The 24,153-nt window shown below is 42.0% G+C and overlaps 1 protein-coding gene across 2 annotated transcripts; it reads right to left on the reverse strand.

Moving 5' to 3' along the window:
* Window positions 1-368: 368 nt before the first annotated feature.
* Window positions 369-23,433, reverse strand: ZNF836 (zinc finger protein 836). Of its 2 annotated transcripts, none has more exons than XM_054541115.2 (5): window positions 23,069-23,433; window positions 21,432-21,573; window positions 19,834-19,928; window positions 12,571-12,697; window positions 369-9,642 (listed from the first exon to the last, which is right to left on the reverse strand). In XM_054541115.2, the coding sequence occupies exons 2-5, from the start codon at window positions 21,445-21,447 to the stop codon at window positions 6,974-6,976; spliced, it is 2,907 nt and encodes a 968-aa protein (XP_054397090.2). In that variant the 5' UTR covers window positions 21,448-21,573; window positions 23,069-23,433; the 3' UTR covers window positions 369-6,973. The 2 variants fall into 2 exon arrangements, with proteins under 2 accessions (XP_054397090.2, XP_054397091.2); XM_054541116.2 differs by having other exon boundaries at window positions 21,432-21,577.
* Between the last annotated feature and the right edge of the window lie 720 nt (window positions 23,434-24,153).

The raw sequence follows: 24,153 nt of genomic DNA on the forward strand, positions 1-24,153 counted from the left end.
TTTGTTTGCATTTATTGATCAAGCAATTTCATACTTATCCCTGCCAAATACTATTGAGGCAGGAAAATAGCAGAGGGAATTGGAGTTTGGATAAAGGGTGGAATGAGTAGGAGCAGAAGCAAGGTGAAGAGGTGGGTGCCCAAGCATGTCATGAATGGTCTGTGTAAGTCATTAATAAGAGGATTTATGGAAAAAAAAAACCTTTTATATTTCAAGTTGTATATAAATTAAAGGGAAATTATAATGGTATTCCTAGTGACTAGGTTTTGATTTAAAAAAAAAAACACTTATAGACTAAATAATTGGATCAAAATACAAAATTTCCCTAAGGTGTTGCTTTACTCTTAATAAATTACAAGACAATATAATTTTTTTACGCAAAGTTCAACTTTTATTGTGTCTTGCTGTTTTCAGCTTTCTCTCCTCTTTTAAAAGGCCCGAAATAATAACTCTACCCTTCAACTAATTTTCAGCTCCTGTAAGTTTTTTTTTCTTTTCGTTTCTAACTGTTGTGGCCTCATGCCAACAACAACAAAATGGTTTATCCTAGAGGTCTAAAGGAAATGTTTCCTTTCAATGTAATATTCCCCATAGGAAACAGCAGTTGCACTGGAGAAGGTCTTTTCTTTTGCCTTTAGATAACTGGCCTAATAAACAGATATTACACTTTATCAAAAATAATTCCTATGTCATTATTACTAAGTTTGGTTTGGTTAGAAAAAAACTGATTAAAAATTTTTGTTAAATTAAGGTTATTACATCCATGTAATTTTCTGTATGTGCTTTTTTTTTTTTTTTTTTTTTAAGACAGTCTCACTTTGTCACTCAGGCTGGAGTGCAGTGGCATAATCTTGGCTCACTGCAACCTTGTCCCTTGTCTCATGGGTTCAAGGGATTCTTGTGCCTCAGCCTCCCGAGTAGCTGGGATTACAGGCATACACCACCATGCCCGGATAATGTTTTCGTATTTTTAGTAAAGATGAGGTTTTGCCATGTTAGCCAGGCTGGTATCAAACTCCTCATCTCAAGCGATCTGCCCACCTTGGCCTGCCAAAGTGCTAGGATTACAGGTGTGAGCCACCACGCCTGGCCTATATGTGCTTTTAAAGTCCTTGTGTCACTAAGTTACAGGGCTTTGATGCCTGGGTCTAAAAAGGACACCAAAAGTCCTGCTAAATCTTAAACACTGACAGCAGTTAAAGTCTCATCTTCAGACCTAATAGAAGATGCCAATCAAAATAAACCGTGTTCGTTGAGACACAGGACAAGAAAGTAAAACTATTCAGGCTGGGCACGGTGGCTTACGCCTGTAATCCCAGCACTTTGGGAGGTCGAGGTGGGCAGATCACCTGAGGTCGGGAGTTCAAGACCAGCCTGATCAACATGGAGAAACCCCGTCTCTACTAAAAAAATACAAAATTAGCCGGGCGTGGTGGCACATATCTGTAATCCCAGCTACTAGGGAGGCTGAGGCAGGAGAATCACTTGAACCTGGGAGGCAGAGGTTGTGGTGAGCCAGGATCGCGCCATTACACTCCAGCCCGGGCAATAAGAGCAAAACTCCGTCTCAAAAAAAAAAAAGAAAGTAAAACTACTCAACTCCTCAAGGCCTAGGGGCTATTACAGAAGAGGTGGGCACATGAAATTGTAAGGGCTTACCTGGAGAGATAAAATAAGTTCAGTTTCTCTATATATTAACCATTGATGTCAAAGGCACACTGATGCAAGACCAGGATTTGAGCCTCTGTGTCAGATTAACAAGGTTTTCTTGGAGTATTGACCCTCTCCTTAATAAAGATTATAATGGTTGTAAACAGGCTTATGGAAATCATATCTTATGGGAAAGATGATTAAAATTTTAGATTGTTTATAAAATTTTGAATAACAAATTTAATTGACCTCATGCTGTCTTTATTAGGGCTTATTGTTTGAGAAATTAAGTATCCTCTCTCAAAAAATAAAGGTTTTTGACTTTTTTTTGAAATCTTTGTAATATCACTTTGGTTAAATGAAGGACTTATTTTACAATGACCTCTGATCCTATTTTGTGATATCAAGCACTTTAAAGTTCGTCAAATATTTTTTGTCATACTTTAAATTGGGTCCTCATTAATCTTTTGATATTAGTTCCCTGAAGTCCAAAAGAGACATATTCAGTTTGTTTGGTATAAAAATCATACAGAAAGCATTGTCAAAGATGAAATGGTGTTTGGCTTTCTTTGGGCTATATTTATATAAATGTGTTATTTATGTGTTCTAAAATTATGAGAAACTCCTGTAATTCTGATATGACTTCATGTATGTTATTAATAATTGTAATTATTATGTAAAATTATTGTATGCCACAGAAGTAACCAAAAGTTCTAGTCAATTGTGGCTTTAATAGTGGCTGTCCTAAGACTTTTCTGTCATTTATGGACAATTGTTGTCTTATTTTGATCCTCTTCAAAAGGTAGTTTGGCCGGGTGTGGTGGCTCATGCCTGTAATCCCAGCACTCTGGGAGGCTTAGGTGAGCAGATCACTTGAGGTCAGGAGTTCAAGACCAGCCTGGCCAACATGGTGAAACTCCATCTGTACTTCTAGAAATACAAAAATTAGCTGGGCTTGGTGGCATGTGTCTGTAACCCAGCTACTCAGGAGGCTGAGGCAGAAGAATTGCTTGAACCCAAGAGGCAGAGGTTGCAGTGAGCTGAAATCATGCCACTGCACTCCAGCCTGGGTGACAAGAGCAAAACTCCATCTCAAAAAAAAAAAAAAAAAAAAATGTTGCTGATCATTTGTTTTGTTTTTCAGAGACAAGGAAACTTTTCTTATGAGCTGTTGGCAGCTGTTAACAATTGAGGAAAGTATACTCCTGTAAACAAATTTTGGTGCATATTTGTCTCTCTGCTTTTGAATTATCTGGAATTTGGAAACTATTTGTGAATATTCATAACTTATGGCAATATAGTTATTTGCATAAGTGCAGTAAGATTTTTTTTTAGCTGGTTATGGTGGCTCAAGCCTGTAATCCCAGCACATTGGGAGGCTGACACAGGCAGATCATTTGAGCCCAGGAGTTCAAGTCCAGCCTGGCCAACATGGAAAATCCCCATCTCTACAAAAAATATGAAAATCAGCCAGGTGTGGTGGCACATGCGTATAATCCAAGCTATTTGTGAGGCTGAGGTACAAGAATTGCTTGAACCTGGGAGGTGGATGTTGCAGTGAGCCAAGATCACACCACTACACTCCAGCCTGGTTACTAGAGTGAAACTCTGCCTTGGAAAAAAAAAAAAAAAAAGTTTTCTTTTGCAGCAGAACACCATCAGAGAAAATGGCTATTTTACCAAGGCTTTGACTGAAATGGTGTGCTTTCCTTTAAGGAATCAAACTTGACTTATAGAGCCTATTAAAGCCCCTTGGAAAACTGGCCCCATACCCTGCCTACAGCACCCCTATACAGGGTTTCTGACCTGTGTTAAGTAAAGAATGTCCCTTTCTGATAGGCCCAGGAACTCCAAGTTATCTTGGGACCTCAAGAGGAGAGGAATTTACCCAACTCATAGGTATGTGGTAGTACACAGCAATGGCTGGGCTTGGCTTTTAAAAAGTCTTATCTGATATTCCTTTTGTGGAACAAATTTCCATCAAAGCCAATATAAAGAGCCTATGTGAAAAATGATTCTTGCTGCACTTATATGTATAAACAGGCCAAGTATAATAAAGCAAATCAGTCATACCATGATTGGTCTTTAGTAAAAACGGGAAACTGGAGTGAGAAAAATTATGTTTCAAAAACTACAGTACATCTGTTGTTAGACTCTAGTCTTGCCTATTGTTTTTCAATTTTTATTATTTTCTACAGTTTGGACTGAATTCTAACTTTTCTGGGCTACACATCTCCAAAATAATGTTTTTAATTTTTTCCCTCTTTCTTCCCCCATTTTCCCTAATTTGAAATCACTAAAAACTAAGCTGTGCTTTCTTAAAGTCCTGAAAACCAAAGCTAGACAACTTAAATGTCAGAAGAAGATAATAACAGCCTATTTACATACATAAGGCACTTTCATACCTGGCTACTGATGTATGAACTTCAGAGTAATATGGAGTAAAATAACAATTTTCCGAAATTGTTATTTTTCTGTTTGTTGTTTCTCTCCCTTTTTCCCCCCATTTTCTCTCTGCAGGACATGAGACTTCACAGCGTGCAAAATGTGAGCTTTCCTAATAATATGGGATCTCCCTCTCTAGGAATAAACTGTCCTAGCCATGAGGGATCAGAGGAAACCTAAGAACAGAGACTCATTTTCTTCTAAAATGATTTCTCCAAAAAATTTTTAAAAAGAAAAAGACATTAGAGGGGAGAGTTAAAATCATCATTAAAAAAAACCAGGGGTGGGGGAATGTGAAAAGTCCTGGGAGGTGGAGGTTGCAGTGAGCTGAGATAATGCCACTGCACACTAGCCTGGAGGAAAGACCAAAGACTCTCTCAAAACAAAACAAAAACCTCTAATTGAATACAATATTTTATAAACTGAATTGGCCTTTTCCACGTATGTTCTGGCTCCATTGACATACATACTGTCTTGAGTTTTAACAAATTTTGTCTGGTAGTTATTGTGTAGTATGTAACATTCCAGGCCAATCTTGGAGAAGCAGGCTTGGTTATCCCTAGTATGATTTCAAGGATGTGTAGTCTGTTGTGAGAACTGGTTTTAAATTTTACCACACTGTTACATTTGTAAGGTTTATCTCCAGTATGAATTTGGTAAAGATTGAAAACACATTACTGCTTAAAGTCTCTTTCATGTTCAGCACATTCATAGGATTTTTCTCCTATATAAATTCTCTCACTCCAAAAGCATGAACATTTGATTTTTTTTTTCTTTTTTTTTTTTTGAGACAGAGTCTCGCTCTGTCGCCCAGGCTGGAGGTGCGATCTCAGCTCACTGCAAGCTTAACCTCCCGGATTCATGCCATTCTCCTGCCTCAGCCACCCGAGTAGCTGGGACTACAGGCGCCCACCACCTCGCCCAGCTAATTTTTCGTATTTTTAGTAGAGACGGGGTTTCACCATGTTAGCCAGGACGGTCTCGATCTCCTGACCTCATGATCCACCTGCCTTGGCCTCCCAAAGTGCTGGGATTACAGGCGTGAGATACCACGCCCGGCCGAACATTTGACTTTTTAAAAAGTCTTACTACATTTGTTACATTTGTAAGGTAGCTCTTCGGTATGAATACTCTGGTTTCCATTTTGATGTTCAGGTAAAAGCCTTACCACACACATTACATTTGTGTGGTTCCTCTCAAAGTTGTATATTTTGATGTCTCATGAGTTCTGATGCCTGGGGAAAGTCTCTGGCATATACATGTAGATTTCCTATCAGTATAAACTCCCTTATGTCCAGAAGTGATTGAACTCTGGTAAAGGTTTTGCCACTCTCTTTTCATTTGTAAAGCATCTCTGCACTATGAATTATCTATAGATCCACAAGTTTTGATCTTTGAATAGAATTCTTGCCACACATACTGCACTTCAGTAATTTCTCTCCAATATGTGTATTCTTTTTTTTTTTGGAGACAATGTCTTGCTCTGTCGCCCAGGCTGGAGTGCAGTGGTGTGATTTTGGCTCACTGCAACCTCCACCTCCCGGGTTCAAGCAATTCTCCTCCCTCAGCCTCCAAAGTAGCTGGGACTATGGGCACACGCCACCACGCCTGGCTAATTTTTTGTATTTTAGTAGAGACGGGGTTTCACTCTGTTGCCCAGGCTGGTCTCAAACTCCTGAGCTCGGGCAATCTGCCCAACTCAGCCTCCTAAAGTGCTAGGATTACAAGGGTGAGCCACCGCACCCGGCCTTCCAGTATGTACATTCTTATGCCAAGTGAGTAGTGAACAATACCTTAAAACTTAGCTACATTTACTGCATGTGTAAATGTATTGGGCCATATTTGAATTTCTATGAAGAAATACCCAAGGCTGGGTAATTTATAAAGAAGTTTAATTGACTCACAGTTCTGCAGGCTTTACAGGAAACATGGTGCTGGCATCTGCTCACCTTCTGAGGAAGCCTCAGGAATGTTAAAATCATGGTGGAAGGAAAAATGGGAGTGGGCACGTCACATGGCAAGAATAGGAGCAAGAGAGAGGAAAGTTCCATACACTTTTTTTTTTTTTTTTTTTTTTTGGAGACAAGGTCTCGCTGTCACCCAGGCTGGAGTGCACTGGCACGATCTTGGCTCACTGCAACCTCTGTCTCCTGGGTTCAAGTGATTCTCATGCTTCAGCCTCCTGAGTAGCTGGGATTACAGGCATGCATCACCATGCCTGGCTAATGTTTGTATTTTAGTAGAGACAACTGTTCACCACGTTGACCAGCCTGGTTTTGAACACCTGGCCACAAGTGATCTGCCTGGTTCAACCTCCCTAAATGCTGGGATTACAGGCATGACCCACCATGCCTGACGTGCCATACACTTTTAACCAACAAGACCTCAGCCGGGCACAGTGGCTCACGCCTATAATCCCAGCACTTTGGGAGGCCGAGGCAGGCAGATCACAAGGTCAAGAAATTGAGACCATCCTGGCCAACATGGTGAAACTCCGTGTCTACTAAAAATACAAAAATTAGCCAGGCATGGTGGTGTGCACCTGTAGTGCCAGCTACTCAGGGAGACAGGCAGGAGAATCACTTGAACCTGGGAGGCAGAGGTTGCAGTGAGCCTAGATCACGCCACTGCATTCCAGCCTGGCGACAGAGAGAGACTCCGTCTCAAAAAAGCAAAACAAACAAAAAAACAAGATTTCACCAGAAATCACTATCCCAAGAAGAGCAAAAATAGGGTGATGCTAAACCATTCTTGAGAAATCCACCCCTGTGATCCAATCACCTCCCGCCAGGCCCCACCTCCAATACAGGGGATTAAAATTCCACATGAGATTTCAGACGGAAGTGACAAATATACAAGCTATATCAATAAGTATGAATTATTTGAACCCAGAAGTTAGGAGAACCTCTAAAGGCTTTTCCATGTTGAATTTTGTTGTAAGATTCTCTGCAGTATGTTTTGTCTGATGTTTAGTGAGGCCTGAGCGACTAATGAAAGATTTGCCACACTCGTTACATTTATAAGGTTTTTCTCCAGAATGAATTATTTGGTGTTTGCTGAGGCAAGAAAACCGCCCAAAGGCCTTGCCACATTGAATACATTTGTATGGCTTCTCTCCAGTGTGATTTCTTTGATGGTACACCAGCTTTGACCTTTCAATAAAAGCTTTACCACATTCATTACATTTGTAAGGTTTGTCTCCAGTATGCATTTTCTGATGATTAACCAGAATTGAACGCACTCTAAAGGCTTTGCCACACTCATTACACACGTAAGGTTTCTCTCCAGTATGAATACTCCGATGACGTGCTAGTGTTGATTGATGACGAAAGACCTTGCCACATTCATTACATTTGTAAGGTTTCTCTCCAGTATGAATTCTCCGATGCCTTGCAAGATTCGAAGTGGAATTAAAGACCTGGCCACATTCAATACATTTGTATGGCATCTCTCCAGTATGCCTTCTCTGATGGTATGTCAGGCCTGTTATATGACTAAAAGTTCTACCACAATGGCTACATTTGTGTGGTTTCTCCCCAGTAGGATTTCTGTGATATCTTGCAAGTTTTGAACTTTGGATAAATGCCCCTCCAAACTCATTACAATTGTAAGGTTTCTCTCCAGTATGAATTATCAGATGTTTAGTGAGGCTTGAACGCTGAGTATAGGCTTTGCCACAATCATTACATTTGTAAGGTTTCTCTCCGGTATGGATTTTCCGATGACGTGCTAGGCATGAGTAGTAACTGAAGACTTTGCCACATTCGTTACATTGAAAAGGCTTCTCTCCAGTATGAATTCTCTTATGATTTGAGAGGTTTCCACTGTCATTGAAGACCTTGCCACACACATTACATTTGTAAGGTTTCTGCCCAGTATGAATTCTTAGATGACGTGCTAGGCATGAGTAGTTCCTGAAGACTGTGCCACATTCATTACATTGGAAAGGTTTCTCTCCCGTATGTATTCTCTTGTGAATTGAAAGGTTTCCACTGTAATTGAAGACCTTGCCACACACATTACATTTGTAAGGTTGCTCCCCAGTATGAATTCTTAAATGTCTTACAAGGCATGAATTTTCACTAAAGACCTTTCCACATTCACCGCATTGGTAACGTTTCTCTCTGGTATGAATTATCTTATGTCGAGTGAGTAATGAGCCCTGTTTAAAGGCTTTGCCACATTTATCACATTTGTAAGGTTTCTCTCCAGTATGAATTCTCCGATGCCCTGCAAGATGTGAAGTCTGACTGAAGACCTTGCCACATTCATTGCATTTGTAAGGTTTTTCTCCAGTATGACTTCTCTGGTGCCTTGCAAGTTGTGAACGCTGACTGAAGACCTTGTCACATACATCACATGTATATGGTTTCTCTCCTGTATGGATTATCTGATGTGTAGTGAGGCTGGAGCTCCGTTTAAAGGTTTTGCCACACTCATCACATTTGTAAGGTTTGTTTCCACTATGAACTGTCTGATGAGTTGCCAGGTTGGAACTTTGACTAAAGGACTTTCCACATATGTTGCATTTGTATGGTTTCTCTCCAGTGTGGATTCTCTGGTGATTTACAAGATTAGAATTCTGCCTGAAGACCTTGCCACATATATCACATTGATATGGTTTCTCTCCTGTATGGATTATCTGATGTGTAGTGAGGCATGAGCCTTGTTTGAAGGTTTTCCCACACTCATTACATTTGTAAGGTTTCTCTCCAGTGTGAATTCTCTGATGTATTGCAAGGTTGTAACTTTGACTAAAGGACTTGCCACATTCATTACATTTGTATGGTTTCTCTCCAGTGTGACTTCTCCAGTGATTTACAAGATCTGAATTTTGTCTGAAGATCTTGCCACATACATCACATTGATATGGCTTCCCCCTAGTATGGACTATCTGATGTATAGTTAGTAGTGAGCCCCGATGAAAGGCTTTGCCACATTCGTTGCATTTGTAAGGTTTCTCTGTAGCATGTACCATCTGATGGTTAACAAGACTTGAAGACACTCTAAAGGCTTTCCCACACTCATTACATATATAAGGTTTTTCCCTAATGTGTGTTTTCTCAAGTTGGGTGGGTAATGACAGTTGCAAAAACTCATTCTCATATTTTTTAGAAATGTTGGTTTGGACACTAGGAAGAATTCTTTGAAGTGGTGAAACTAGGGAACCATTATTAACTGTTTTCTCAGATTGGTTACATTCATAAATTTTCCCTTCAGTTTGAAATTTCTGCAGTTCAGTCAGACGTGACTGAAAGCTTAATGTAAGCTGATTTTCAATACATTTGTTTTCTATATCCTCTTGACTATGTTGACCTCTTTTACCATTAAGATTGTTTTTATAGGTCATTGGCACTTCTTTATAATTTATTTCACCATCTTTCCATTGAAACTCAAGGTCCTGTAGATTTTTCTGGATTTCCCTTAAGTAAAAATTTTCAACATCATAACATTCATGTCTTTCCAGTGTCACTGTTTGGCATTTTTCTCCTGTATTACTGTTCCCTATTGGTGGTAATTCCTTGGTCATACATTTAGGAAGGATACCTACAAAATATAATGAACATGGGAGTTTTTTTGTTGGTTTTTTTTTTGAGACAGAGTCTTGCTCTGTTGCCCAGGCTGGAGTGGAGTGGCACAATCTCGGCTCACTGTGACCTCCACCTCCTGGATTCGAGCTGTTCTTCTGAGTAGCTGGGACTACAGGCACACACCACCCCACCTGGCTAATTTTTATATTTTTAGTAGAGACAGGGTTTCCCCATATTGGCCAGGCTGGTCTCGAACTCCTGACCTCGTGATCCGCCCACCTCGGCCCCCCAAAGTGCTGGGATTACAGGTGTGAGCCACTGCACCTGGCTGAACATAGATTTTAAAAATAACTAGTATTATTTGTTTTTTTTAAATAACTACTATTCGTAAATATTTTATATTGAAAACATACTACACTAAAAATAACGTTTATACTAGACAGTTACCAAACTTTACCACAGTGATCTTCTATTTTTACAAATAAAAAAGGAGTAGAATTCTTCAGTAAAGAGTAATCACATGTAATTCAAATTAATTTTAAGGAAGCCTAGTTTCAAACATTCAGTGACCAAAAGACTCATGTTGTGCAAACATATATTAGCACTAAAACAAGTATTTTTCCACCCCCCAAATCATACACCAACTGGCAGCAAACACATGGCTCTCTCAGAAGAGAAAATAGTTATATATATATATATTTACTTCATATTTATTGTGCACAAATAAATGTCAAATTACAGCTAAATATCAACAAGTTCAACTAATTAATGGTCTATGTAAATGGCAAGCTAGAATTATAAATCAAAAATAGTACTGGGAAAATGAGAAAGAATTTTTTGAACTTATAATACTGTTATTTTTCTGAATACTTATTACATAAGTATTACAACTGTTCTAAAACTACCTATTTCTGGCCGGGCGCAGTGGCTCACACCTGTAATCCCAGCACTTTGGGAGGCCGAGGTGGGTGGATCACGAGGTCAGGAGTTCAAGACCAGCCTGGCCAACATGATGAAACCCCGTCTCTACTAAAAATACAAAAATTAGCCAGGCATGGTGGTGTGCACCTGTAATCCCAGCTACTTGGGAGGCTGAGGTAGGAGAATTGCTTGAACCCAGGAGGCAGAGGTTGTAGTGAGCTGAGATTGCGCCACAGCACTCCAGTCTGGGTGACAGAGCAAGACTGTCTCGGAAAAACAAACGAACAAACAAAAAACTATCTATTTCCATAAAAAATAGACATTTGCAACACTAACAAGCAGTGCAAGTCAGCTATATTGACTTATGTCTGCCAAAACTCGTATGTTGGGGTCCTAATCCTCAATGTAATATTACTTGGAGGTGTGAACTTTGGGAGGCAATTAGGTCACCATGGTAGATAGAATTTCAGGAACGGAATAGGAATTAGAGTAGATGTGAAAAAGCTTTTGCTTTTTGCATGGCAATCCTTCTGCCATGTGAGGACACAGAAAGAGTTAGTCATGATACACCAAGAAAATGGCCCACACCAAGAACCAAGGTGACTGGCTCTGACATGTGGACTACTCATCACCCAGATCTGTGAAAAGTGAATTTCTGTTGTTTAAACCACCCTATCTATGGTATCTGCTATATCTAACCACACTAAGTTAAAGCTAATATGCCATCTCATTATAAACATGAAATAATGTTGATATACCTTATTAAACAAAGAAATTTGTGAGTCTTTACTATAAAACATGCAATATTCTAAGCTAGCAAACAGCACTAACTTGTTTTAAAAAATCTTAAGATAAATTATCACTATTTTACAAATAAAGACAGTAAGCCTGCCCACAAGATTTATGTATCTACACCCAAATTACAAAGAAAGTAAGACGTGAACCTGGGTTTCTGGGATCAAACATGTTTTTAAATAAAACTGGCCAAACAGTCAGTGCAGATAACTGGTCACTCCAAATACCAAGAGTGTGGAAAGAAATACTTCAAGAGCCAAGGTGTGTTGCCAAAACATTATTCAGTCATCCTTCATGAATAACAGTATCTGAGTCATCATCCCCTGCACATATTGACATAGGCAGTGTTCTCAGAAAGTTGTCAAGTGAATGAGTAGGGGTCACCCCTTACACACTGAGTGTAACATGGGAGGTGAGGGAGTACTGCAATAATGGGATTGTAAAATTAATATGCTAGTCAGTAACTGGGTAGTCCATCTGGACCAAAGTAATATGTTTGGAAGAGGCAGGGAGGAGGAAGGGCAAGAGGGGAGGGCAAAGAGTTATGAGCATGGGGCAGCAGCGTTTGTGCTTGCAGAGCTGTGGGTATATAATTGCCCAAAGAATAGTTAAAATCCTGACTTTGGAAGAAAAGAGAGATACTAATTCAGAAGTAGCATGGTGACTCACACCTGTAATCCTAGCACTTTGGGAGGCCAAGGTGGGCAGACTGCTGAGCTCAGAAGTTTGAGACCAGCCTGGGCAACATGGTGAAACCCCGTCACTACTAAAACACAAAAAATTAGCTGGGAGTGGTGGTGTGAGCCTGTAAGTCTCAGCCACTCAGGAGGCTGAGGTAGGAGAACTGCTTGAACTCGGAAGGCGGAGGTTGCAGTGAGCTGAGTTCACGCCACTGCACTCCAGCCTGGGCGACAAAGCTAGACTCTGTCTCCATATTAAACAAAAAAACAAAAAAACAAAAAAAAAAACAGTAGCATTATACTGACTAATACTTAAATATGGGAATTCTACTATGGGCACAGGACAACAAGGGAAGACATTCAAAAAGGGGATAGTGTGATGATATGGGAAGTGAAAGGCCCAATGCAGCATTATGAAGCTTTTTATCTGTGAGTCAACAAGACTTCAGTCTCAGTCAAATAATGGAAGGGCTCCCAAGAAAGACAACAGAGAAAATACAAAAATACACAAGGGCAGATCTTAACTTCTAGAGCAAAATTATCCTTACCCAGGAAGACCAGGTTCCTGTAGTTCTCCAACATCACATCCCAGTACAAAGCTTTCTGCACAGGGTCCAGGGATTTCCACTCCTCCTGAGAGAATTCTATGGCTACATCCCTGAATGTCAAAGGTCCCTGAAATGAAAAATACATTTCAACAAGGGGCAATGGGAGAGCTCTTATCTATACATAAAATGAGAAGAGGAGAAAACTGTCACATCAATTTGATTGAAGTGGGTGTTTTCACATATCCATGCAAAGCATCTGTGAGAAGGTTATGTGTCCCTAATTTAAGTTTGTTTTAAAATTCAATAGGAGATTAGGATATCCTGTAAATCAGTGTACGCTTCTCATTTTTGTGTACAATGCAAGAAATATACAAAGAAATGAACACGTGGTTATCTGTATAAGTGTTAGATATTATGTTCAATATATCAACTGAGTGTCCAGATGAGCTAGTATACGAGTGGTGTCTTCGAGATGACAATGTCCATAGCAGCTTTAAAGAAAGGTCAGAAACTAAAAACTGTGATGACCACAGCAACAGCAATGACTGAAGTTTTGGAACACTCCCCATGTGCTGGGCATTACTCCAAATGCTTTACATGTTCTAATTCAAATAACAACATAATAGATAGATAGAGAGATTTGTTCCCATGTTACTAGGAGACAACTATGTCACAGAAAACACTAAAAAGTCACCTAGGTTAACAACCTGAAAATGTCAGAGCAGGTATCTGAACCCAGATGTCTAAGAATGAGTCTTGAATCAAAAGAAACAAACGGTTAAATTATGGTTATGGTATGTCCTAGTCTCTCTGTGCTGCTGTACGAAGTAAAACAGACTGGGTAATTTATGAACAATAGAAATGTCATGATTCTGCTGGCTGGGAAATCCAAGATCAAGGTGCCAGCAGGACTGATGTCTGGTGAGGGATGATCCCTGCTTCCAAGATGGTCTTGTTGCTGCACAGGGGACGAATGCTGTGTCCCCACATGGCAGAAGGGACAGGAGGGGCAAAAAGCAGTGAACTCTGTAGAATAAGCCTTTTGATATCTCATTGAAGAGAACACCATATCCACTGATAAAGGCAGACTTCTTATGATCCAATCTCCTCCTAAAGGCCACGCCTCATAACATTTAAAGATTGGGCACTGGGGATTAAGTTTCAACATGAATTGTGGAGGAGAAAAAAAACTCAGACCATAGCATTCCACCCCTGGCCCCCAAAATTGATGTACTTCTCACAAACAAAATACATTCTATCCCAATGGTTCCCAAAGCCTTATTTCTACAACCAATTCAAAAGCCTATAGTCTAGAGTTGTATCTAAATCAGATATGGGTGAGACTCAAACATGCATTTCATCCAAAGGCAAACTGCTTTCTAGTTGTGAACCTATGAAATCAAACAAGTTATGTGCTTCCAAAATACAATGGTGGGGCAGACACAGGTTAAATATTTCAATTCCAAAAGGGAGAAACAGGAAAGAAGGGGTAGCTGTTCCCACGTAAGGCTGAAACCCAACAGGGCATACACATTAAACACTAAGGCTTGACAATAATCTTTGACTCTGTGTCCCACCTTCTAGACATCCTGGAGTAGAGGTTGGGTCCCAACATCCTGGGGATCCCTGCCCCAGTGGTTTTGTTGGGATCACCCCACATGGAAGTTCTCACAGTGCCTGCAGCTCTCCCAAGCTGGAATCACATATCGGTGACTCTACAGTTTTGGGGTCTCAAAGGTGGCCCTGCTCCCAGGGCTTTACTGGACCTTATCCTAACAGGGACTCTCTGAAGTTGGCCCTGCCTCCACAGCTAGACTGAGCATTGCCTTAATGGGGACTTCCAGGGACAGCCTCACTCCTATGGCATTTTTATGCCTAGGCTCCAAGGATCTCTGAGGCATTCTTTGAAATCTAGATGGAAGTAGCCATGAGTCCACATCTCATGCCCTCTGCACACTTTTATTTAGCACTGTGTTGATGTTGCCAAGGTCTGCAGTTTGTGTGTTGTAACTGACCTCGATCCCTGGTGGACTGAACAAAGCAGGTGAATGCGGGAATAAAAGAAAAAGACAAGAGAGTATATCTGGAAGAAGGGGCCAGGGGGCATCTTGCCTCTAGTGGACAAGGGCCCTGAGCTTTTTCAGCCCTCCGAATTTATTAGGTAAAAGAGATAACCAGAAGGCGGGGGTGATTGTCGGTAACGCAGTCAACCGTTTGGATCACAGCGGGCTTGCAAGACTGCATCCTTCGAACAATATGCTCTACATTTCCCAGTAGATAACTTCAAGGAGCCCAGTGCCAGGGAGTGACGGCCCTCAGCAAACCTTCTGGTGGTAGGCACAGTCTTGAGTTTGCTCACATCCTGCATTCATGATAAACAGTCTGCTGTTTGATCATATAGGCTCCAGTGGAATGCTGAGTTGATCACGATCCCTTTGGCCTTTTTGGCTCCCAACAACGTGTGCCCTCTGGAGTGGTGGCTGGTCTGCACCTGGTCCTACTTCAGCCACAGGTGGGGTAGGCAAGGACCTCTGCTCTGAAATACAGAGATCACAGACCTGAGGTATCGGAGTTCCCAGGTCCAAAGGGCACCCTGGGCCACTCCCTTGAAACTATTCTGCCCTCAAGGCCCTGGCACTCTGGACCTACAATGGGCACAGCAGTCTCAAAGATCTCTAAAATGCCTTTGGGATGATTCTCCCATTGTCTCAATAATCAGGTCCTGGCTTACTTCTATCCATACTAATCTCCTTGTCCGAGGCCACTTGGCTACACCCCTCTTGGTTTTCTCTCCTAAATACACTTTTAATTCTTTACATGGCCAGGCTGAGAATTTTCCAAATCTTTACACTGGGCTTTGAAAACAAATTGTTTTTAACTCTTTTGTCTCTTCTCTCATTTTACTATAAACAGGTCAGAGAAGCCATGCAGCAACCTGAACAATTTGCTTTGAGAGTGTTTCTGCCAAACATCTTAGTTCATCACTCTTAAATTCTGCTTTCCACAGCCCGGGTGCGGTGGCTCATGCCTGTAATCTCAGCACTTTGGGAGGGCGAGGTGGGCAGATCACAAGGTCAAGAGATCGAAACCATCCTGGCCAACATGGTGAAACCCCATCTCTACTAAAAATTCAAGATGAGATTTGGGTGGAGACACAACCAAAGCCATATCAACTGGTTTCTGTCTTGCCTGAATATAATCACTGAAAGGAACAGGATGAAAGGTTAGGGGCCACTGAGAAAAAAGAAGATTGACATAAACCAGTGTGTGCAGCAACACAGAAAGACACTAGGTAAGATCTAGTACCATAGCTGACTGCAGCACCAGAGTCTTCAATAGCACAGACAGGTAACAGGGGAGCTTCTGAGTAGAAACCAGCAAACTTCTTCAATTAGGAGATGACAAGCAAAGGCTCAGAGAGGACAGAATCCCCAGTCAGAAAATTATAATTGTGTGTGTGTTGTTGTTGTTGTTGTTGTTTTAGATGGATTGCTCTACTGAACTCCAGCCTGGGCAATAGAGTGAAACCCTGCCACAAAAAAAGGAAAAGAAAAAGAAGGAAGGAAGGAAGGAAGGAAAAAAGGAAGGAAGGAAGGCAGGGAGGGAAGAAAAAGAGAGAAGGAAAGAAAAAGTGAGAAAGAAAGAGAGAAATGGCCGGGTGCAGTGGCTTACACCTGTAATCCCAGCACTTTGGGGAGCCGAGGAGGGCAAATCACCTAAGGTCAGGAGTTTGAGACCAGCATGTCTAACATGGTGAAATCCCATTTCTACTAAAAATACAAAAAATTAGCTAGGCTTGGTGGTGCGTGCTTGTAATTCCAGCTACTCAGGAGGTTAAGGTAGGAGAATTGCTTGAACCCAGGAGGCAGAGGTTGCAGTGAGCCGAGATCGCACCATCGCACTCCAGCCTGGGCAACAAGAGTGAAACTCTGTCTCAAAAAAAAAAAAAAAAAAAAGAGAGAGAAAGAAAGAGAAAGGAGGGAGGGAGGGAGAGAGAGAGAGAGAGAAAGGAAAGAAAGAAGGAAGGAAGGAAGGAAAGAGAAAGAAAGAAAAGAAAGAAAGACAAACTAGAGCTAAAAATAAAATAACTGAGTTGAAATAGTCACTAGATGAGTTCAACAGCTGACTTAATCAGGCAGAAGAAGGAATCAGTGAACTCAAAGGGGATTTTGACAGGGAGAGAAACAAAAACTATAAAAAACAGAAAAATGAAGAGAGCAAAAGGGGCTCATGGCAAACCATCAAGCACCAAGAACATATGTATTCTGGAAGTCCAATAAATAATGTGAATATATATAACATTACTTAACTGTAAGTAAACAAGCTTTACTGAAAGGCATAATATAATCAAAGGCTGGGTTCAATGGCTCATGCCTGTAATCCCAGCACTTCTGGAGGCTAAGGCAAGTGGATGACTTGAGTTCAGGAGTTTGAGACTAGCTTGATCAACATGGTGATACCCCCTCTCTCCGAAAAATACAAAAAAATTAGCTGGGTATGGTGGTGAGTGCCAATAGTCCCAGCTGCTCATGAAGCTGTGGCAGGAGGATCCCTTAAATCTGGGAGGCGGAGGTTGCAGTCAGCCCAGATCATGCCACTGCACTCCAGCCTGGGCAACGGAGCCAGACTTCATCACCAAAAAAAAGATTCACACAAAGAAAATGTAAGCAAGAAAACCTTAGATCTAAAAGAAACATAGTATTTTATAATCACACTGTGAGCCAGGCCTTCCAGAAAAAGATAAAGCAAACATTTATTTATTTTTGCTTTTGTGGTACGCCATCCTAAAAGAGGCACTCACTCTTTAAACTTCCCAACCTGGAGGAAACTTCAGACATCTGTGGTGAAGACAGCATGCATACAGGCAGCCACGGTGACACTCTTTGTAACAGCAAAAAACGGTAAAAGACCCATACGTCTTCATTTAGGGACTGCTCCAAAGAGGATGCAAAACAAACTATTAGTGTTTATTAACATAAAAATATGTACACTTCAAAAACTTGCAAAATAAAATTTCACAGCAGAACATTCACTGAAGAATTGTTTTCTGAAATCTCATAATGACACGTAAATGCAACTTGACACCTCTCACTGACTCTTGCCACAGAACTTACAACAGTAGCTCCCCACAGAAACATGAGGGATGGCAGATGATGTGATAGGGAAAGGAACCTGGGTTCCCCCAGGTTGGGGACTTGAAAGAGTGATTGCTTCCTCTAGGATGGTGCATTTCCTGCTTTGCTAGATCTGGCAAGATTCTCCACTACCCTGAGCTGCAAAGCGACCCTCTCCCACCAACATCACACGAGATTTCTCACTCATTTAAACAAAACCTACTACTATGTTTCTTTTAGATTTTGAAGATCTGGGGAAAATGATAACTCTTTGCATTTCCATTTTCCATTTCATTAATTTGTAGAAATCAAAATAAAATAATCTTCATTCTTTGCTCAATTTTTTTTAACTGCATTCTAGCAGCCATTTCATATTCTGCAGTTAAATTTTCAGAATATATATGCCTTAATGTCCTTTTTTTATTTTTTATTTTTGGAGACAGAGTCTAGCTCTGTCGCCCAGGCTGGAGTGCAATGGTGCAATCTCAGCTCACTGCAACCTCTGCCTCCTGGGTTCAAGGGATTCTCCTGCCTCAGCCTCCTGAGTAGCTGGAACTACAGGCATGCGCCACCACGCCAGGCTAATTTTTGTATTTTTAGTAGAGGTGGAGTTTCACTATGTTGGCCAGGCTGGTCTCTAACTCCTGACCTTGTGATCCGCCTGCCTCGGCCTTCAAAAGTGCTGGGATTACAGGCATGAGCCACTGCGCCTGGCCAATGTCCTTTTTTAAGATTATAATTTTTTTTTTTAGCATAAAACTGAAATGTTTCCTTGATGCCCATGTTTTATGTTTGCTTATAAATTTTACGGTATACAACATGATATTACAGTATAGATAGTAAAAAAAGTCACTATAGTTTAACAAATTAACATACCCATCATCTCAGAGGTACCCTTTTTTTTTTTGACAGGAACAGCTAAAATCTAACATAGCATGAATTTCATGTATCATAAAATATTATTTTCCTATCATCTTCATGTTGTACCACCTTCTTAATGCCTCAACTGCATCTCTGCTTGGACTTTTACTGCAAATAAATATATTATGTGATGTTTAAAATAAAAGAAATATGATGTTCAGTAATAATTGGTGGAATGAGAGAATTTGGCTCCATCTTCTCTAATAACAAAGGAGTTCTGCTCCTACAACTGAGCAAAATTACAACCTTTTTACATAAAACAACTGCTAAGAGTCCCAGCATGAACACCGCAGTCTCTGTAGGACGGATATAGTGACAATGGCTAAATGAATCTGACATTCAGGTTGATTTTATATTTTAAAATCAATGATAGGCCGGGCACGGTGGGTCACACCTGTAATCCCTGCATTTTGGGAGGCCGAGGCAGGAGGACCACCTGAGGTCGGGAGATCAAGACCAGCCTGACCAACATGGTGAAACCCCATCTCTACCAAAAATACAAAAATTAGCCAGGCGTGGTGGCACATGCCTGTAATCCCAGCTACTCAGGAGGCTGAGGCATGAGAATCACTTGAACCAGGGAGGTGGAGGTTGCAGTGAGCCGAGATCGCACCATTGCACTCCAGCCTGGGCAACAAGAACGAAACTCTGTCTCAAAAAAAAAAAAAATCAATGATAAAATAAACACCCTCTATCACTGATGTATGTACTAATTGTCCATTCCATTCCCAGTCATTAAGATTTTGAAGTTAGAAACAGTGACTAATTCATACAGCTTCAAATGTAGTATAAAACTAGGCAGAAAAGATCTCCCCTCGTAGGCCTCTTTTCCAGAATTTACGAGGTATTGTGCACATTAATATGTGACTTCCGCGTGCAGTTTCTCTACTTCTGGTCTACAGAGAACTGACTGCATCCTGATTTTGCCTCTAAACAATCTCTACTGCCAACAGCTCTGACACTGTGAGGCCCATACCCCGTCTCTATCCATGTCTGGGTGTGAACCTCTCCCAGGACCATGCCCAGTGGGGCCTCTTCCCAAGTTCATGTCACTGGGTCGCAGTGAGATAGAACCTAAGTGAGAAAAGAGAAACTAAGGGAAGGCATGGGTGAATGGCAGCAAACGTGTCAGGCAGGATGCTTCAGACTCAGAGAAGATTCGCAACTCCAATGTGTCACATTTCAAAAAGGAAGGAGACAGAATGATCCACTAAGAATACCATTTTACCTGTGGAAGAGCCATCCCTGACTCCTTTTCTTTCCCCTTCTTCCTCTTCTGGGCTTCTCTCTCGGTCAATATAATTAATTCTTTACAAGTCAAATCTGAAAGTGAAAAATCTGCTGTTTAATGCTTGGAAACAACACATTCCTTTCTGCACTACAACCACAGGGAAGACCTCAGGGAAGACCTCAGCATGTGGAGAGACAGCCCACTGCACCAGGGGGATGCAAGGATAATAAATTCCTAAACAAAGACCAAGTGTCCTGGCATGGTGGCTCACGCCTATAATCCCAGCACTTTAAGAGGCAGAGGTGGGCAGATCAACTGAACTCAGGAGTTGAAAGCATCCTGGCCAACACAGTGAAACCCTGTCTCTACTAAAAATACAAAAATGAGCTGGGTGTCGTGGCATGCACCTGTAGTCCCAGCTACTCAGGAGGCTGAGGCAGGAGAATTGCTTGAACCTGGCGAAGGTTGCAGTGAGCCGAGATCATGCCACTGTGCTCCAGCCTGAGTGACACAGCGAGACTCCATCTCAAATCAATCAATCAATCAATAAAAATAAAAAAGAAAATGTATGATGTGTCTGTATACACATCTTTACGTGTACGTGTATTTATATAGATATATATAGTATGCGTACATATGTATAATGGATTTATTCAACCATTAAAAAAAAGAAAATCCTGCTATTTGCAACAACATGGATGAACCATGCAATCTCCGCCTCCCAGGTTCAAGCGATTCTCCTGCTATTTGCAACAACATGGATGAATCTGGAAGACATTACGCTAGGTGAAATAAGACAGACACTAAAAGACAATTACTGTATGACCTCACAAGCAGAATTTTAAAGTATCCAGTTCACAGGAACAGGGTAGAACAGTTGTTGCCAGGGGCTGGTGGTGGGGAGAATGGAAAAATGTTGGCCAAACGGTATAAACTTTCAGTTATAAAATGAAGAAGTTCAGGGGAATCTAACGTACACCGTGGTGTCTATACTGTATTGGACACTTTAACAGTTTGGAAAGTTTTTGAAAAATTTAATGAATTATAGGGTGAAAGTTTAAAAAAACGACAATACTTAACATTTAGAAATGAATGACGTCAGCTGATTATAGGATGCCACCAAATCTTATTTCAGAAGTTAGTAATTATTTATAGAAAGGCAGATATTGAATAAACTAACACTTATCTCAAGCTTCCAAAATAACAATGAATTAAGTGGAACTACAAAGAAAAAAGTAGGCCGGGCGCGGTGGCTTACACCTGTAATCCCAGTACTTTAGGAGGCCGAGGCCAGCGGATCCCCTGAGGTTGGGAGTTCGAGACCAGCCTGACCAACATGGAGAAACTCCGTCTCTACTAAAAATATAAAATTAGCCAGGTGTGGTGGCACATGCCTGTAATCCCAGGTACTCGTGAGGCTGAGGCAAGAGAATCACTTGAACCTGGGAGGTGGAATTTGCAGTGAGCCGAGATGGCACCATTGCACTCCAGCCTGGGCAACATGAGCGAAACTCCGTCCAGAAAAAAAAAAAAAGAAAAAAGTAAATCCATTACCAAAAAAAAATAAGGCTCTCAATACTCATACAAAGATATACCTTGCAGGCCTGGCATGGTGGCTCCCGTCTGTAATCCCAGCACTCTGAAAGGCTGAGGCAGAAAGACTGCTTGCGCCCAGGAGGTTGAGGCTGCAGTGAGCGGAGATCATTGCACTGTACTCTAGTCTGACAGAGCAAGACCCTGTCTCAAAAAAGAAAAAAAAAAAAAGACATACCTTGTAGTGAGAGTGACAGTCATTTATTGCCCCATTTCTCGGTTACTCTATCCTCTACCCCATCCCAGGGAAGAAAAGAGTTACCACGAATGACTTAATTTAAATGCCCTCTGGCTAAACAGAAATTCCAAATATCTTTTGATACAAATAAATACAAAATGCACAAGCCTTACAGAAAAGAGTGGTAATTTTCATCCTCATGAGTACAATTTAAAGAAATGAATTTTAAATTAGAGTATAAAGTCACAAATTAGAATATTACAACCACCATCCATATCCAATCAACTCATCGCTCATCTGGATGGGGTCCTCTCCCAATTTCTTCACTACTATGTGTGTCCCTCTCTCATTCTGCACCCTTTCTCCCCTTTTCTGTTTTTCTCTTTATGTCTGTTCTGCCCAATGCTCTACAACTTACTTCACCTCTCCTAGCTCTTTCTCCCCACTCTTTGATTGTCCCCAATCTCCACGTATTTCTGCCTCTTTTTCCCCATCTAAGCTCCCTCTCTGCTCTCCTTGTTAAAATTCCCTCTTACCTGTTACACCTCCTTTGTTCCCACTCTCTAGCACCCCCAACTTCCTAGGCTTCCTCCCTGCTGTGGTTCTCCCTCTACTCTGCTTGTCACCTACTGCCCTCTCTTTCAGTCCCAGCACCACGTAGCTCTGTCGGCTGCGGCTCCAACTCTTCTACCTTCTCCCCACTGTTTGTCTGCAGTGCCTCCTCCTTTGCTGCCCCTCACTATTTTCCTGCCTTTCATCTCTCTGAAGGTCCCCCTTTTTTTCTAAATGTCTCTATGTGCTTTCCTCCCCCTGCTTCTTTCTCCATTCGTTCTCTTTCACTCTTGCTGTCTCTTTGCAAATCCCTAAATTATCATCCATTTTGCCGTGTATTTATAGGTCTCCCTCATTCTCTTCTATTCGGTCTTTCCTTTTGCTCCGTCGCTCCCCCTCTTTTCCTCTCCTGATCCCTCTCACCCACACATTCGGGAGGAAAGGGGAGGAATAAGATGCCCACCTCCCGTAAAAGCATATTTTCCAGTGGAGTAAAATTTGGGAAGGAAGAACACCGGGTGTCACAAGACTCAGGTGACCTCCCCCAACGGGGGGATCAGGAAAAGCAGCGGCTGTGAAGGGGAAGCCTGGGGAGCGAAAGGACCCGGCGTGAGGAGGACACAAGGTGGCAGGGGGTACGGTGTCTCAGGACAGGGAGGGTCTGCAGAATCCCAGGACCCGGGAGGAGAAGCGACTCCTTCAGGAGCCGGACGGCGGGCGCTCCCCTCCAGGGGCTGACGACGGAGAAGCTCCGGGGTCCCGACGGGCGGGAATCCACCTCCCGTCTACATGGTTGTCTACATGGTCCTAAGTGGGGTTGTCTACATGGTCCTAAGGCAGAAAGGCAGGGAGCAAGGAACAGCCTCAGACAGATTTTTAAACCGAAAGGGAAGCAATTATCAGACTTACTTGGGGCGAAGGGGCTGTTGCTGGTATTTTAAGGTCCGTAACGATCCCCAGGAAACGGGTAATGACAAGGGAAGACTGCCAAGTGCACGTTCGATTCAGGCAGACGGGGCGAAGCAAATGTTTAGTCCAGGTAGACGGAAACTGACGCGCAGCGCTGTGATCGTTTCCCCGCGCGATCTGCTTCCGGGTGTGCAGGAAGCTGCACGCGCTGAGAAAAAAGACTGAGAGGCTTGGGGCCGGGGAGGGGCCTGGGCGGGGTGCGACCCGCAAGGGAAGGGGCAGAAAAACGGGCCAGATTTGGGAACCCTGAAAGAGTGGGGCAAGGCTGATGCGGTAGTGGGCGGGGCCGAGTGGGCTAAGCGGGACGGGCGGTGCCGGCGGGACCTGTTTGGTGGGCGGGGCCTGTTATTCCCTCTGCCTTCCACCCAGCAAGTCTTTGTTCTCCTGATTTGGGAGTATTTGTGACTATTTCTTGTCCTCTGAAGCAGCGTTGCTTCCTGCCTATTTTAAGTTAATGTTTTAGACTTTAAGGTCAAAGCTTAAAGTTGTGGTCCACTTCTGTTGGAAACTAAGATGTTTTCTTCTTGTCAAGTTGAACTGATTTAAGTCAAAATCGATTTTTGCGAGCCTCGTGGACTCCATCGGGTCTTGCCAGTGAGGCTGAAGCCAGTTAAGGCTGAAGTTACTCAGTAGTCAGGGAACTAGGATCTCCGTGAAGATCTGATGTGCAGCCGTGGCTGGATGCAGGAACCCGGAAGACATTATGCCAAGCGAAATGTGCTAGACACAGAAAGACAAATCCTGCATGTGCTTACTTACATGGGCAATCTACAAACATCAAAATCACAGTAACAGAGTAGAAGGGTGGTTTCCAGGGCTGACAGTCTATCCTATGCCTGTCCCACCATTGTATTTTGGAAGCAAATAACTTCTTTGGCTTCACGGTTTCACAGCTGGACAGAAATTTTGCCTCAGGATGAACCACACTTTGAGTCTCACCCATATGTGATTCAGATAATATTTGGGTAATATTTGGGCCTTACAGTTTGATACTGAAATGGATTAAGACTTTGAAATGGGCCAGG

This window comes from Pongo abelii, chromosome 20 (genome assembly GCF_028885655.2).
Source record: "Pongo abelii isolate AG06213 chromosome 20, NHGRI_mPonAbe1-v2.0_pri, whole genome shotgun sequence".
Taxonomy (NCBI): Eukaryota; Metazoa; Chordata; class Mammalia; order Primates; family Hominidae; genus Pongo; species Pongo abelii.